We start from the raw sequence: 13828 nt of genomic DNA, 5'->3' as shown, positions 1-13828 counted from the left end.
TGGTAGTTGCAAGATTAATGTTTGCAGTCTAATTGTTTTGTTTTTGAAGATGAAAATGAATTTGATCATCTCTAAACATTCAAGGTGTTATAAGGCATGTACACACACACACCTCTCTCTCTCTCTCTCTCTCTCTCTCTCTCTCTCTCTCTCTCTCTCTCTGTTACAGCATCATGTCTCATCTGCTGTGAATCATTAATGACCATGCAACTTCTTAAGTTTGACAAAAAATTTGGGAAGAAAAGAAAGTTGCAGTTGCTTTATATATAGGTTCCTTTACTCAGCATTGTCCAGAAAGACTATGGTCATGTTAAATCAGAATGGAAAAATGTTTGCCCACAGAGAACGTTAAGTGTGTTTTGAGTTACTGAGTAATGATGACTGAAATGGAAGATAGTAGTTACCTGTTTCTCTATCAGTACTTGACAAATTTTCTTCCACCAAATTTAGTATGTTAGTCATATGCAGGAGAAAGTGGGCTCTGGTAGCAAAACAGTCAGATGATTTCATATTTAAGAAGAACTTTATATGCTTTAAATGCATATTAAATAGTACTCAGTGCTTCTTTTGGATAATATGTACATTTCTTCCAGGGCATTTGATGTGGAGCTATTGTACATTGCCCAGAAGCTGAAAATTCCTGTTGCAGAAGTAGCAGTTGACTGGACTGAGATTGAAGGTAGACATATCATTTAATCATTTACATGTATTTTAACAAGAAGTGTAAAAGTATTAAATATGAATAGTGATAGATAAACAGAGATCATGTTTGTCTTCAGTTGGAGATGGAGAGCATTAGTAATACAATCGTAAGACTGTGTTATAATTTTTCAAGCATTTCAGACTTCATACAACTGTCTCAAAACCAAAAGAAAAAGTAAGATAGAAGGAAGGAAACACATGAGAGTATTGTAAATAACAGATTATACTTATGTTGTAAAATCAGTAGAACAAGGCTGTGTGTAAAAGAGATTGCAATAATGCAAAAGACGATGAATAAGTGAGAACCAACTGAACCCAGTTTGTCATTTGACACTTGTTTGTTTATTTTGTGTACATCCTAGAATTCTTTGATTTATCACTAGCTTAAACATTTCTTCTTTCTCTCCTTCTTTCCTTTACTTGAAAGGACTTTGAATTGATCAAAAAGCAACAATTAATTTTGAAATATTTTATGAAATATTTTATCTGTTTGCTGTGTGCAGGTGCGACTCATAGTTAAGGGCTCTAGCTGATGCTGTCCTAATATGTATAAGGTGTTCTGAAATTCCCATTACAAACTTCTAGGACTTGTAGAGGGGACCGAATAGATAATTCAGTGAAACCCCTATTTCATGTTTTTGTTTGTTCCAGACGTAAAAAATGCAAAACTGAGGAAAATTCAGAATCAAAGAAAATGATAAAACCCCCAAAATATGAACTAAAGTGTGTGTAATTGGCATATATGATTAAAAATCATAATCCTCTCCTGTACAATGTTCATACAATAATTTGTGACAATAAATTTCTTCGGTTCTTAAAAAATCACAATATATAACAGTAAGTAAAAGCTTAGTATCTAAATACAAGGTAATCAAGCTATTTTCTGACATTTTAGAACCACAAATTATTCATCAAAACATGTGTCTTTGAGAGAACTTTCCTTTGTGCTCACCCAAAAAATTACAAAAATTGTTGAACATGGTGAATTAAAACGAAAATTGTGAAGTGTGCTGAAAGGCATCAGAATCTAACATGTGGGGTGCGTTTTTTTCTTCTCTTGCTGAGAGAAATAGACACGTGAGAAAATGGATGTACTTCTCCAATTGATACAAGCTTATTAGAAGTCGGCTCTATGAACTTCTGTATGATGTGTAAAATGTAAATTTAAAAGAGAGCTCAAGTGCTACAGTTTCGTCTGATGCCTTGTATCACTACTGCCGAACTTAACAGTCTGCAGTGTGTGGTGCAGAGTATATACATGAGTAGTGTATGTAGATGTTGCAACTGTATTGTGTCAGATTTGCGCATGAAAGTCTTTAAAATGAGCTATTGCAAAACCCTTGTTGTTTTTCTGTGAGACATTTCTGCCATAGCACATGATTTGCATGAAAAGTATACTTTCAGCACTTTATAAAATGCTTTCATCCCTACCTGCACTCCCGTCATTGAGGAGCCTCTCCTCTTCTCCACACCCAGCAGGTGAGCTCATTTTACTTATGTTAGTGTGATGCAGTGGCTGCACTGGCTGTTGGGTGGCATAACAAGTCGCCAACCAGTAAGATTTCACTAGCTGGAAATGGCCGACGTTTCCTTGTTTATGACCAAGCATATTCTTCGAAACTCAGTGTTTGAATTTAGAAGATCGATATTGTTGCTGAGTACAGTGTATTGGAAATATTTGCAAAAAGACAAGACTGAGTAATAAGTGCCACAAGAAAAGGTGGTGGCTGGGCCCCATTGGTACGTATTGCCTTGGTCTGGCACACTTTATTTAGACTGTCCTGTTTTTCCAATGCTGCCACAATCTGGCAGTATTTGTATCATAATTGCATGGTGAAGCTAAACGTTGCAAGCTGTGGTGGCAACACCAATCGTGGATTATGTCAGCATATCCCCTTGCACATTACCCCTCTTTGCAGCAGACTGAAATATTCCCTTAATTCCCCCATCACCCATGGTGCAATCTTTTATGCCACTTATAACTCATTCAGTCACATGAAATGTCAATAGGAAGAAAATGGGACAAAGTCAAGTGAGACATCGAAAGAGAATGTAGAATCGAACCTTACAAGGAAGAAATGTAAAATTGGGTAATTTTTAGCATTGATCTTACAGGTTTTTCACAGGGGCTATGAATTTATGGTGTAGAATCACAAAAAATGTAAAATTGGGGAACGTAAAATTGAAGTCCCACTGTATTTTGAATTGAAACCTGTGTCTGGAAACATATTGTTTCCTTGCTACAGCCGTTTGAAAACGTTTGCTGTATGCAACAGGGTAGTCAGGGAGGGGTTCTTACATCATATTGATGTCATTTGCCTTCTATCCTGCCTCTCTGACCCGATTTGAGCCTCATCCACATGTCTTACTTATAGAGCAACAAGATTGGATCAGGTTTTCAGAATATACCAGCACGGTCCTTCTTTATAGCAAAGTTCACAGTAAGAGCTCCTCGTTGCCTTTATCGAGATTGTTATCCACAATTTATGACTCCATTGCATACACCTTTTACCACAATTATGTAATGGCTTTGAGAAAGGGGTACTGTCGCCGTCAGCAGGAATGACTGTTGTCCTCCAAAGAGATGCCGAATTCCCAGAGTGCAAGAAACTGCACTGCATCACGTTGAAGAGAACCCGTCAGTGAGTACACAAGCAGTTTCTTTTGTTATTAATTAGTAGAACCTTAAAACAAATGATGTACTGGGTCACACCTAATAAATTACTCATTACCAACATGTTTTCAAATGGTTGTAGCACGGAAACGGTACCTTTCCGCACATGAATTCCTATACAAAACATTATGTACTTGCTCCCATTTACAAGTTGTAGAAGTTTGTAGGGGCAATTTACAAACATAGTTGCTGGTAAACCTTTCGGGATGTGAGGTTGTGGTCCAAGAAACGGTTCTGTTCCTGACATTTCGTCTAGGACTGCACTGGACATCCGTAGAGGTACTCCTCTGCTGAGTCTTGCCAACTGACTCAGCGGAGTAGCGCCTCTACAGATGTCCAGCGCAGTCGTGGATGAAATGTCAGGAACAGAACTGTTTCTTGGAACACGACCTCACATCCCGAAAGGTTTACCAACAGCTATGTCATCTGGTCGTGAAAGCCTTCATTCTATAATTTCCAAACACCCTGTATATTAAAGTATGTTTCTTAATAATGTGTTACAGAATTTAAGTTATCAAGATGAATTTTGCATACTTCCCACACAGCAACGCTTTTGAAACTGTGGATATTGAATGATGTTTATTGACCAAATAGTAAATAATGTTGAGCTTCCAGATCTGCTGCCAACTTATTGTTTTCATTTTATGCACAATATTTTGACGTCTGTCCCAGCTGTCTTCTAGAGGTGCTATGAGTTTCACTGTTATGTGTATTTGCTGTCTGGACTCTTATGTCTGGACTCCCGACAGTGAATACACATAACAGCAAAACTTGTATCACCTGAAGAAGATAGCTGGGCCAGTCACTGAAGTATTGTGCATAAAATGAAAACAGTAACTCAGCAATATATCTGGAAGCACACCATTAATCAATCATGTTGAAAAAACCTGAGAGATCACATGTAGTATCTAGCATTTCAAGGCTACATCTTGAAATGTTTGTTAGATTCGTGTAGTAGACTATATCTCTATTATCTTTTGATTAACCAGCGATTAGTATAAATGTTTTGATGGTGTTGGAAATAGTTTTTCTGTGTGGTGCATTGGCAGTTTTATCCGCTGTACGAGTAAATTTACAAATGTCTCACTAAAGTGCATTCGAATATGCAGACACATGTGTCATCGCCTAACAAGAATTTCACAAATCATTAGAAGAAACAGCATGCATAATATGTCCTGTTATTGTAGTAACCGGACGTGGACTGCAACATACCTACTCAGAAGCTCACACTCAGCTCAGAGGAGATGTGGGGTTTTAGATCATCAGTTTCTTGGTACATGAGCTGTTGTGTACAGGAGTGGAACAGCAACAGCCTCAAGCTGAGAATTTTTAGGACTTTGTGATTGGAGGCAGTGCAGAATGACTAGGATGTTCGGCTAAGGATGCGGATATGGTGGTGATAATCAAATACCAGAACAAATGGCTGTCCTGGCTTGTAACAATTTTAAGATTCAGGTACAAAGTAGCATATGTTACTACAGACCACAAACCACGGAAGTGCCAGATGCTATTGCTCTAATCGAACCCTTAGGTTCGAGTACTCGTCACAGTGAAAGTGACGTATAAACGTAGGAACATGAAGACAAATGTATGATGGAAACCAATAATCCTAGTCCAGATGTACGCAGAAGCTAGCTTTGCAAATCCTTCTTAGTGTACAAATTTAACGAAGCATAATGCTCAAACACACCAGTAGGCTATCAGTCATCCAAAGCTGGAACTCTCCTCTGTCTGGAACTCAGAAACTTGCTGGAACCTGCCTTACTTGGTGTTTGAGGTTCTCTATATATGGCATTTGGGGCTCTCTGCTTACATGTGGTATGTTCTGTGTTGCTTTTTAGCTCCAGTTTGCAATCAGTGAGTGTGAGATAAACTGTATCTCAATGCATATGACCTCTTAACAGACTGACAAAAGCAGCTTGCACTGTGCATCTCTACATGACTTTGATGATTTTTCTTTCTTTTTCTGGCAACCTTGTATGATTTGCTCATAACATCTCCCCTACCAGGAGGTGATTTGTCCTCAGATCTTAGATACTAATTTTATGCTTCTTTCTTATGTAAGTTACATTGTTGTGTAATATATGTACATAAATACCTGAGTTTCTCTTTTCTTTTAACCTATAAACCTTGATAGAATTAATACATCCCTGTGACACAAATATGTACAATAAGTAATCACATCTTTTTTTATCCTTCATCTGTGATCCTGTGTATCCAGTGGCAAAGCACTGTGGTTAGGAATAATTTCAACGTGGGGAGGTGCACTTGTGAGATTTTCACATAAGCTGAATCACAATTCACATGCACATGGTCTACCACTTCTCTTCATTCCTCTTCCTGCACTGTATGCTGCACCTGAGATGCCCTAGCATCACTGCTATGGTTACAGGATGGTAGTGGTGGTGACTAAAGCATAGATGGGAATGCATATTTTCCAGTGGGATCTCTTCTCAGTCTCTGCTATTGTGTGTAATCCTAACTTATTTTCTAATTCACGCAGATGTTGCTCTATCCATTTTAGGTCCTGCAAATGACTTATTCTCTTAGATGTAGGCAAAGTTCTCTGACGTCATTACTATCGGCTTGTATTTTAGCTTTGGACTGGACCTCCTTCATGTATATGCTAACACTGGGTAGTAAGCCCCGGATGACTCATCTATATTGTCTGCTGAGTATACAGTATAGTCTACTTGCCGTATACTGTACACTTTCCGAAGAATTTCAGTGTACCTGTTTCTTTATGATCATATGTCTGTTGGTTCACGACTATCATATAACAGTGTTTATGTTTCATCTTTGGGGGCTACATACTGTCCAGTGGGGTCCAAATGCTATGGTTATCAACACAGTTTTGTTGATGCAGTTATTTGGAAACTCTTGCAGCTGCTTCAACAGGTCTATCTCACAGGGGTTGTGCTATTGTGTTGTTTTAATTGCAAATGTGTGCTTGAATATCTTTTGGGATTGTGCTACGTCTTTACAGTCTAGTTGATCCTGTAATAAAGTAGCATTTTGTTGCTTGGCGTTGTCCATTAGTAGAAAGTCTGTTTCTGAATCCAAATATACATACCAATCCTCCTCTCTCCTTATGGGTAGTAGCAATACCATGCATAAATTGAAAACTTGGTTCTCTCCTAGGGGTACTTTCAATACATGTGCTAAATACATGTGTGTCAATTAGGAACACATTGGTTTCTATTGTTAGGAGGAACCTATATCCATACTGTTCTTTAAGGTCTAGTGGAAACTTATTGTTACCAGAGCCATACCTAATTAACTGGAGGTATTCTATCATCTGTACGGTGTTAATGATATATGGTGCTAATATTCCCTTCTGTGGATTCATGATGTCTGCCAATAACTGTTCATATTCTTCTCATAATCCTTGGAACATTACTGTCAACTGTGTCATCTGCTCATTAAAAACTGTCTCTAAGGTTAACCACTGCAACTTCTGGTCTGTTTCATTCTGAAATTTAGAGAGTTTTTTTCTTAATTTTCTCTGTACTGGTCCACTGGATAACTGTGTACCAGTGCCAATTCCCCATGCAGTTAAAATTGGTTATTGCAGATTTCACTATCATTTATTCCTCCTGGCTTTGGTGCAATAGTTGCTTTTGTTCCTGTTCCAGTTGCTTATTCTGATCTCAAAGTACTCATTGTCCTACTTGTTTAAAGTGCCAAATAAAAGTTTACTGCCTGATCCTACAAACTTTGTGAGTCCTTGCTTGGGCTGTGGTTCATGAAGAACCATAGCATGTCTTTCTGCCATTCCACCATTTTCTCTGTGTAGTTTCCATCTATAGCATCCAGCCCTATTATCTGGAACCACTTGTCCCAGTAATCTTTGTGCCACGCGTATCTTCTTGTCATCTTTTTCTTCTAACTTGCGTGAACTGATGTATGTCACAATTTTCCATGTGATACTGGTGATCTCTACTTTTCCTTCCAAGTTGTAGTATATCTCTGGGGTGGCATGAAACTCCTCCATCTGGTAGGTATCTAGCTTATACTGGATTTAAGTTGCTGTTATTCACCCATTTATCAAAAAGGCTCCTAGCAGCATTGTCGTTGGGGCCATCAGTAAAATAAAAGAGGTTTGTCTTAATATCTGGACATCTAAACTTCTAATTTTGTGTTCCTCATGAACATATTCCATCTCTGTCCCTTCTTCCTGTTTGCTACAGCTGCCAGGGTTAGGATAATAGAGGTGAAGTGACCAAGGATCAGCCTATCTTCGAGGATAAACCACAAAGTCTCTCTCACATAAAACTTTTGAATTCCTATATATAAGTACCCCTTTAATCAGTTTTAAGACAGAATGTACCTTGTTCTTTCTCTTTCTTTCTTCAGAACAAATTAACTCACTTTCAATCTCACATTCTTAATGTTAGATGAACTCCTTTAATCTGTTTGTGTTACTATTATGAACTTCTTATTTGTTAATTAGAGTACTACATTTGGTCCATGAATCTTCATGACATGAGAAGATCCTCTCCATGGGTCCATTAACTTGTTTGCCTGCCTATTCTCAAAGTTTCGTCTGTAATAGTAAATTGTCTCCTGCCTTGAGTTCCATTCTGTTTTGAGTGCTTCATGAAATCAGGTTACTATACAATTGGTGGATAACTATGTTCTCTTTTAATATGTAATATTCCTTATTTGCTGACTGATGCATCTTTAGTTCTGTTATGTAATCAGCTTGTGCTTTGGCTGCATCCTGCTGTAGGATCCCAGGAATGTTTCATATTATCCCAAAAATAGCTCAAATGAAGTGAACCCAGTTAATGAATATGGTGTGGCGTTATATACAGAAGAGGTAAAATGCATCCATTCACCCAGTTTTCCTGCTTCATTCTCACATGACGTAGATATTCTGTTAGTGATTGATACATTCTTTCGAGTGCTTTGTTCACTTGCAGATGGCATGTGCAAGACTGAATCTTCTTGAACTTTGGTAAGCAACAAACCCTTTTTAGGATGTTACTTTGGAAGTCTGTGCCTTGGTCACTTTCTCTGTTATCTGGAGTGGTCCGACTATGTTGACATCACAACAGGTGAATACCTGGTTAGGTATTTTGATCAGCACTAAGTATATCGTAACCTTATTGGGGATAATCTTATTCTTCTGACAACTCTTGCAACTTTTAATGTACTCTTCCACGTCTTTATTCATACCTTTTCATGAGCTATACCTTTTAACACAGTCATACATTTGACTGACTTCTTGGTGTCCACCTATTGGTGAATGATGAATTTGTTTGAGAATAGCTCGTTTCTCCTCATACTAATGGCTGCTTGCTGGTCATCTTGTTCTTCATCATTGGCCTCCTCCACATTCCTAACAACTGCAGCTGGGGGTTCTGATAATGCCTGACAATCCATCTGCTACTGTGTTTTGCCATCTCTTTTTCTACATTATCTCCAAGTCATATTCTGCCAGTTTAATTATGAATTTCATTAATCTTGATGATGGATCACTTACGTGCGCCAACCATTTCAAGGGTTTCTGATTGGTATATAAAATGAATTTTCTTTTGTAAATGTAAGGTCGGTAGTGGTCCACTGCCTACACTGTGGCTAAGATCTCTTGCTCGATTGCACTATATCCTCTCTCAGCATTGTTCAGTGTCCTGGATGTAAAGGCTTCTGGTAAATCTTGTCCTAATTCTCCTTAACTCAATAGGGCACAAATCGACTGTTTCGTAGTGTCCATTGTGATTATAAACGGCTTCATAAAATTAGGATACTGTAAGATTGGGAGGCTAACTATTTTCTCTTTTAATTCCTGGAAAACTGCTTCCTTCTGAGTTGACCACTCATAGTTTCCTCATTTATTGAGTGGTTCATGTAACAGTCTTGCTATCCCACTGAAGTCTGTGATAAAATGACACAACCTCTAGAAAGCTCTCTAACTGATTCATGTTACTGGTTCTTGGGTACGCTTTTTGCACTCATAACTGATTCATGTTACTGGCTCTTGGGTACGCTTTTTGCACTCAAAACTGATATATGTTACTGGCTCTTGGGTACGCTTATTGCACTCATGTTCTGTTGGTGGGGTTTTAATCCTTTTGTTGTAATTACGTTTCTATAGCAAGTTACTTCTCTGTAGGAACTCACACTTGTGAAGTTGCAATTTTAAATTGTAAGGCCAAAAGGTCACACTGTAGATGATGTAAGTATAGCTGTTATCAATCTGTTATCAGTGACCTAGACAAAACGAAGTAAATGAAACACTTGAAGCACTGGTAGCGCTGTGTTATGACAGAGCTCCTATTACGAGTACCCGGAAAACTGCAGTTAAAATTAGAATTGAAGGTTATTTGAAAATGCTGACTTTGTTCTCTGCAATGGATATCATTTAGATTCAGTTGTGAAGGTTGTGTGATACAATAAGAGTGCAGATCTTAACTTGGAATGAATTTCCACCTTTTTCTCCCAGTCTCCTAAATGCACAGCAATTCTTGATGAGATAATGAAGAAACATATTCCCTCCTGTCCTCAGTCCTTGAGATGGAAACTCAACTTGTGGAACATAGTCGCTTTATAAAAACGCCAAAAGGAGATTCTTAAGTGCATGGGGAAAATGACACTAATGATTACAGAACAATAAACCAGGCTATCAGACTGAAGGGTCTCCTGCTAGATGATGATTTTCTCTCCTGGTTGCATTTATTTTAACAAAGTCATGCTTCATTGTAACATTCTGTTCAGTGAAATGTGCCAAAAGAATACTGATGCAGCGAAACCTCTTGAGTATGTATGAGGCATTTTGGAAATATCTTAAATTATTTTTCTGCTTAATTGCCATTGACATTTGTCAACTTTTCTATGCCCTCATCACAGAAAGATGCTGCCAATGAAGACAGCCACTGCTGAACACCATTTTTTGCATTATCATTGCTGTCAAAGTGCCTTCCTTCAAAATCATGCTTCAAGTTCAAGAACAAGGTGATAGTCAGAAGGTCGCAAATCGGGGCTGTGCGCTGGATGATTGAACTGCTCCCAGTCGAATTGTTGAATAATGTTTTGAGGGACACGTGTAGAATGGGGACGCGCATTGTTATTACAATAAATGAAGAAAGAAGTAGCAACAATGTAAATTGTTCATTAATGTCAAACACTGTCTTGGATAATCAATGAGATAAAATGTTGAGAATGTGTAAAACTTATTGTAAGTGCTGTATAGTAAAATAGTAATGAATGACACAGCTCCATTCCCATTAATTTATTACAGAAATTAATCAACGGTGCCAAAATGAAGGACAGTATTCTATATATAAATTACTTTAACTTTAAAATACAATACAGTAACATATTCTGCAGTATACTGTCTTACTTAAGGTAATCAGTTCTCTCTGTTTGCTTTCTGCATCTAAGATGTATATATACATTTTGCATTTGACAATGCATTCATTTTAACACCTCACTATTGTCATTTGTATTAAACTCTTCTTTGAAAACAAGAACTTTTGGTAAAGTTTCCCTGCACTGAGAGCTTTGTCAAGTGATGGCACAACAAACTGTGCTTCTTGTTCATTTTCATGTTTGTTAGTCACATGTTGGCTTTGGATGTCAGCTACAATTTCTTGTTCATTCCCTGAGGTGTAAATGGTAAGACTGGCATCTACATGGTTGAAGTGCTCTATTTCATAATTTAACAAAGATGGACAAAATTATTGCACTAATTCTGCCAGAGGAATGTCATCCTCATCTTCATTATGAGCTGTTGCTGAAAATGTTTTTCCCTCACTATGGGATGATGAAGAAAGATCTCTGAACCCTGCATGTTTAAAACAAGTGTCAATTGTATTTGGAGGGGCATTTTCCAAAGTATTACCCTTTATTTTTTATATGCAGTAATCATAATTGTGATTCTTGTCTTAGCCTGTTCACCTTTAAATTTCAGTATCTTATCTCGGGTCATGTTGTAAAATAAGCCAGTGTCATCTGCACTGAATGCATCAGGCTTGTAACCTTCACAAGCCACTTCTTAGACAGCCACTTGTCCATTACACCATCAAGTACAGCTGCAGCTTCGTCACAAATTTTCCTGGCTGTAATAGCATAGGAAGCTCGGAAATATTGTATCCGAGATGAAGAACAATTTAAATTCATATTTCCCAACAGATGGGCAAATTCTTTGACTTTTGCCTGAAGAATCGGTCCATGGATTGGCAGTTTATTTGACCTTTGTTGGTTAAACCAAGTAAGTTAAGATTCTTCAATACCTTTGTGAGCAGACTATCTCAACCACTTGTTTTAAAAAAAAATGTGTTCAGAAAGAGACTATTTTCTCTCTGTCCTTCCAGATTGCAGAAATCGTTGAATGTGAGACACCCAATTTCTTCACGATGCTGAAGTTTGTTTCCTCATTTTCAAGTCGCTGTATTATGTGTGACTTTTCTTCAATATTACATACTTTCATTTTTTTGTGATGTATTTAAAGCAGTGTTTGCATTGACTTCTACAGGAAACAAAGTTTGATAATAAGTCTTATATTGTTGTTAGTAACCTGCAGATATGTAACAAACAGAAATGAATAATGGATGTTATAGCTAACATCTTCCTCCACAAATGTAATAAAAATACGTTAGTTTATATGCTAAGTCACAATAAGTGATGTCGTACTAAGCGATTTTTTAAATATAGCGTTTTCATAGGATTTAAATGGGACCAATAGATATCGCTGTTATAGCCAATAAATTGTTAAAAGCAATGTTACTGTAAATGGTATTGATTGTATTATAGCTGAATTTTCTACATATAAGTCAGTACATACATGAAATCTTAACTGCTACATTGATTAAATTTTTGTTACCTTTGATGATAAGCTGAGCATATGTGTGTTTAATGAAGCTTTGATTCATTTGTAGTGATGAATATGTTGATTAGTTACGTAATTTTATATATGGTTTGCATTTTCTATTTTATTTTTTTCAGAAAGCAGCTATATTTTCATAAAGTTGTAATAGAAATGGGTATTAGTTCTCAATCGGGAAAAATAAAGAGAAAGCAAGTAATAAAATGAAACTTCCTGGCAAATTAAAACTGTGTGCTGGACTAGGATCGAACCTGGGACCTTTGCTTTTCGCAGGGAAGTGCTCTAGCATCTGAGCTAACCAAGCACGACTCACGACCCACCCTCACAGCTTTATTTCTGCCAGCTCCTCATTTGCAACCTTCCAAACTTCATGGAAGTTCTCCTGTGTGACTAGCACTCCTGGAAGGAAAGGTACTTCAGGGGCAGAGCATAGCCACAGCCAACCAAGGTAGAAATAAAGTTGTGAGGCCAGGTCATAAGTTGTGTTTGGATAACTCATTTGGTTGAGCACTTGCCCGCAAAAGGCAAAGGTCCTGGGTTCGAGTCCTAGTTTGGCACACAGTTTTAATGTGCCAATGCACACTCTGCTGCAGAGTGAAAATTCATTCTGGAACATAAAATAAAGTTTAACCATCCATAACATTTTCCTCAAGTGAGGAATGGTTCGTGTTCATTATTTCTCCTTAAATTGAAATTTATATTTCCCTGTTTGTCATTTTTGCAGGCTCAAAGATTGTTCCAGTTTGGAGCTGGCTGCAAATGGGAAAGGATTTACTCCTTATCTGGTTTCGATACCATATAGGAGCATGGAAGCTGAGGAAGAAATCTGCTTAGCAGTGTGATTTAATGGCTGTACCATGTAGGTACCTGGTGCTGTGAGAAAAGATTGATTCATTTGTTCGCTGTAGAAACCAAAGCAAACATTCCATGGGAAATATCTCAGTGGTATTTTGTACTGATATTTTTTGTAAGAAGCTGATACTTGTGACATACATGTTGTTAATGCTTTTATTTTTTGTTTCACGTGTACATTTCAACAGACAGAAATAAAAGATAAAATTTTCAACTATGGTATGGCTATTCATTTTTATCTACTGCTGTAAGTATCCAGTGAAGTTTTATTTGTAGCATTTATTTCTCACTCCATTCCCTCTCTCCCTCCCTCCCCCCCCCCCCCTCCCCAAAAAAAAAAAAAGATTCTTCCCTCTTAAAAAAAGAATCAAATTTTCAGTTTTTCTTATCCAGTGTTTATATGCACCCATTCCTATTGATTATACTAATACAGACAGATGACAACTAAACTGCCTGTCACTATTGCATAAGAATTGTTGTAATTTCTGGGACTCAGAACAGGTGCACATTCCCATCACCAGTGGCATCTTATATGTACTTGTTTCATAGCACAGGCCAAAGACATTCCTGATAATATTCATATATTTATCTAATTATATGACAGTTTTAATCAGTGGTCTATATTGGTAAATTGGTAGGCCAATTGGTTCTATAGGATTAAAGGACCAGACTGATATGATCGATTCCCCATATGCAAAACAAGTCCATGGGGAACAGCAGTGCTCTGTTAATGATGCTGTTCTCCATAGACTTGTTTTGTATAGAGGGGA

General features: G+C 37.5%; 1 protein-coding gene across 1 annotated transcript in view; it reads left to right on the top strand.

Annotated features, from left to right (window-relative positions):
* The window catches only part of LOC124607311 (dolichyl-phosphate beta-glucosyltransferase), a 114060-nt gene extending 100785 nt beyond the window's left edge, over positions 1–13275 (top strand). Inside the window, exons 6-7 of the mRNA XM_047139608.1 lie at positions 594–679; positions 12931–13275. Of these exons, the coding sequence (XP_046995564.1) occupies positions 594–679; positions 12931–13040 (196 nt within the window). The 3' untranslated portion in view covers positions 13041–13275. The remainder of the gene's footprint in view (positions 1–593; positions 680–12930) is intronic.
* Positions 13276–13828: the final 553 nt, after the last annotated feature.

This window comes from Schistocerca americana, chromosome 3 (genome assembly GCF_021461395.2).
Source record: "Schistocerca americana isolate TAMUIC-IGC-003095 chromosome 3, iqSchAmer2.1, whole genome shotgun sequence".
NCBI lineage: Eukaryota > Metazoa > Arthropoda > Insecta > Orthoptera > Acrididae > Schistocerca > Schistocerca americana.
The sequence above is the reverse complement of the archived record's forward strand: the minus strand, read 5'-3'. Positions and strand labels throughout refer to the sequence as shown.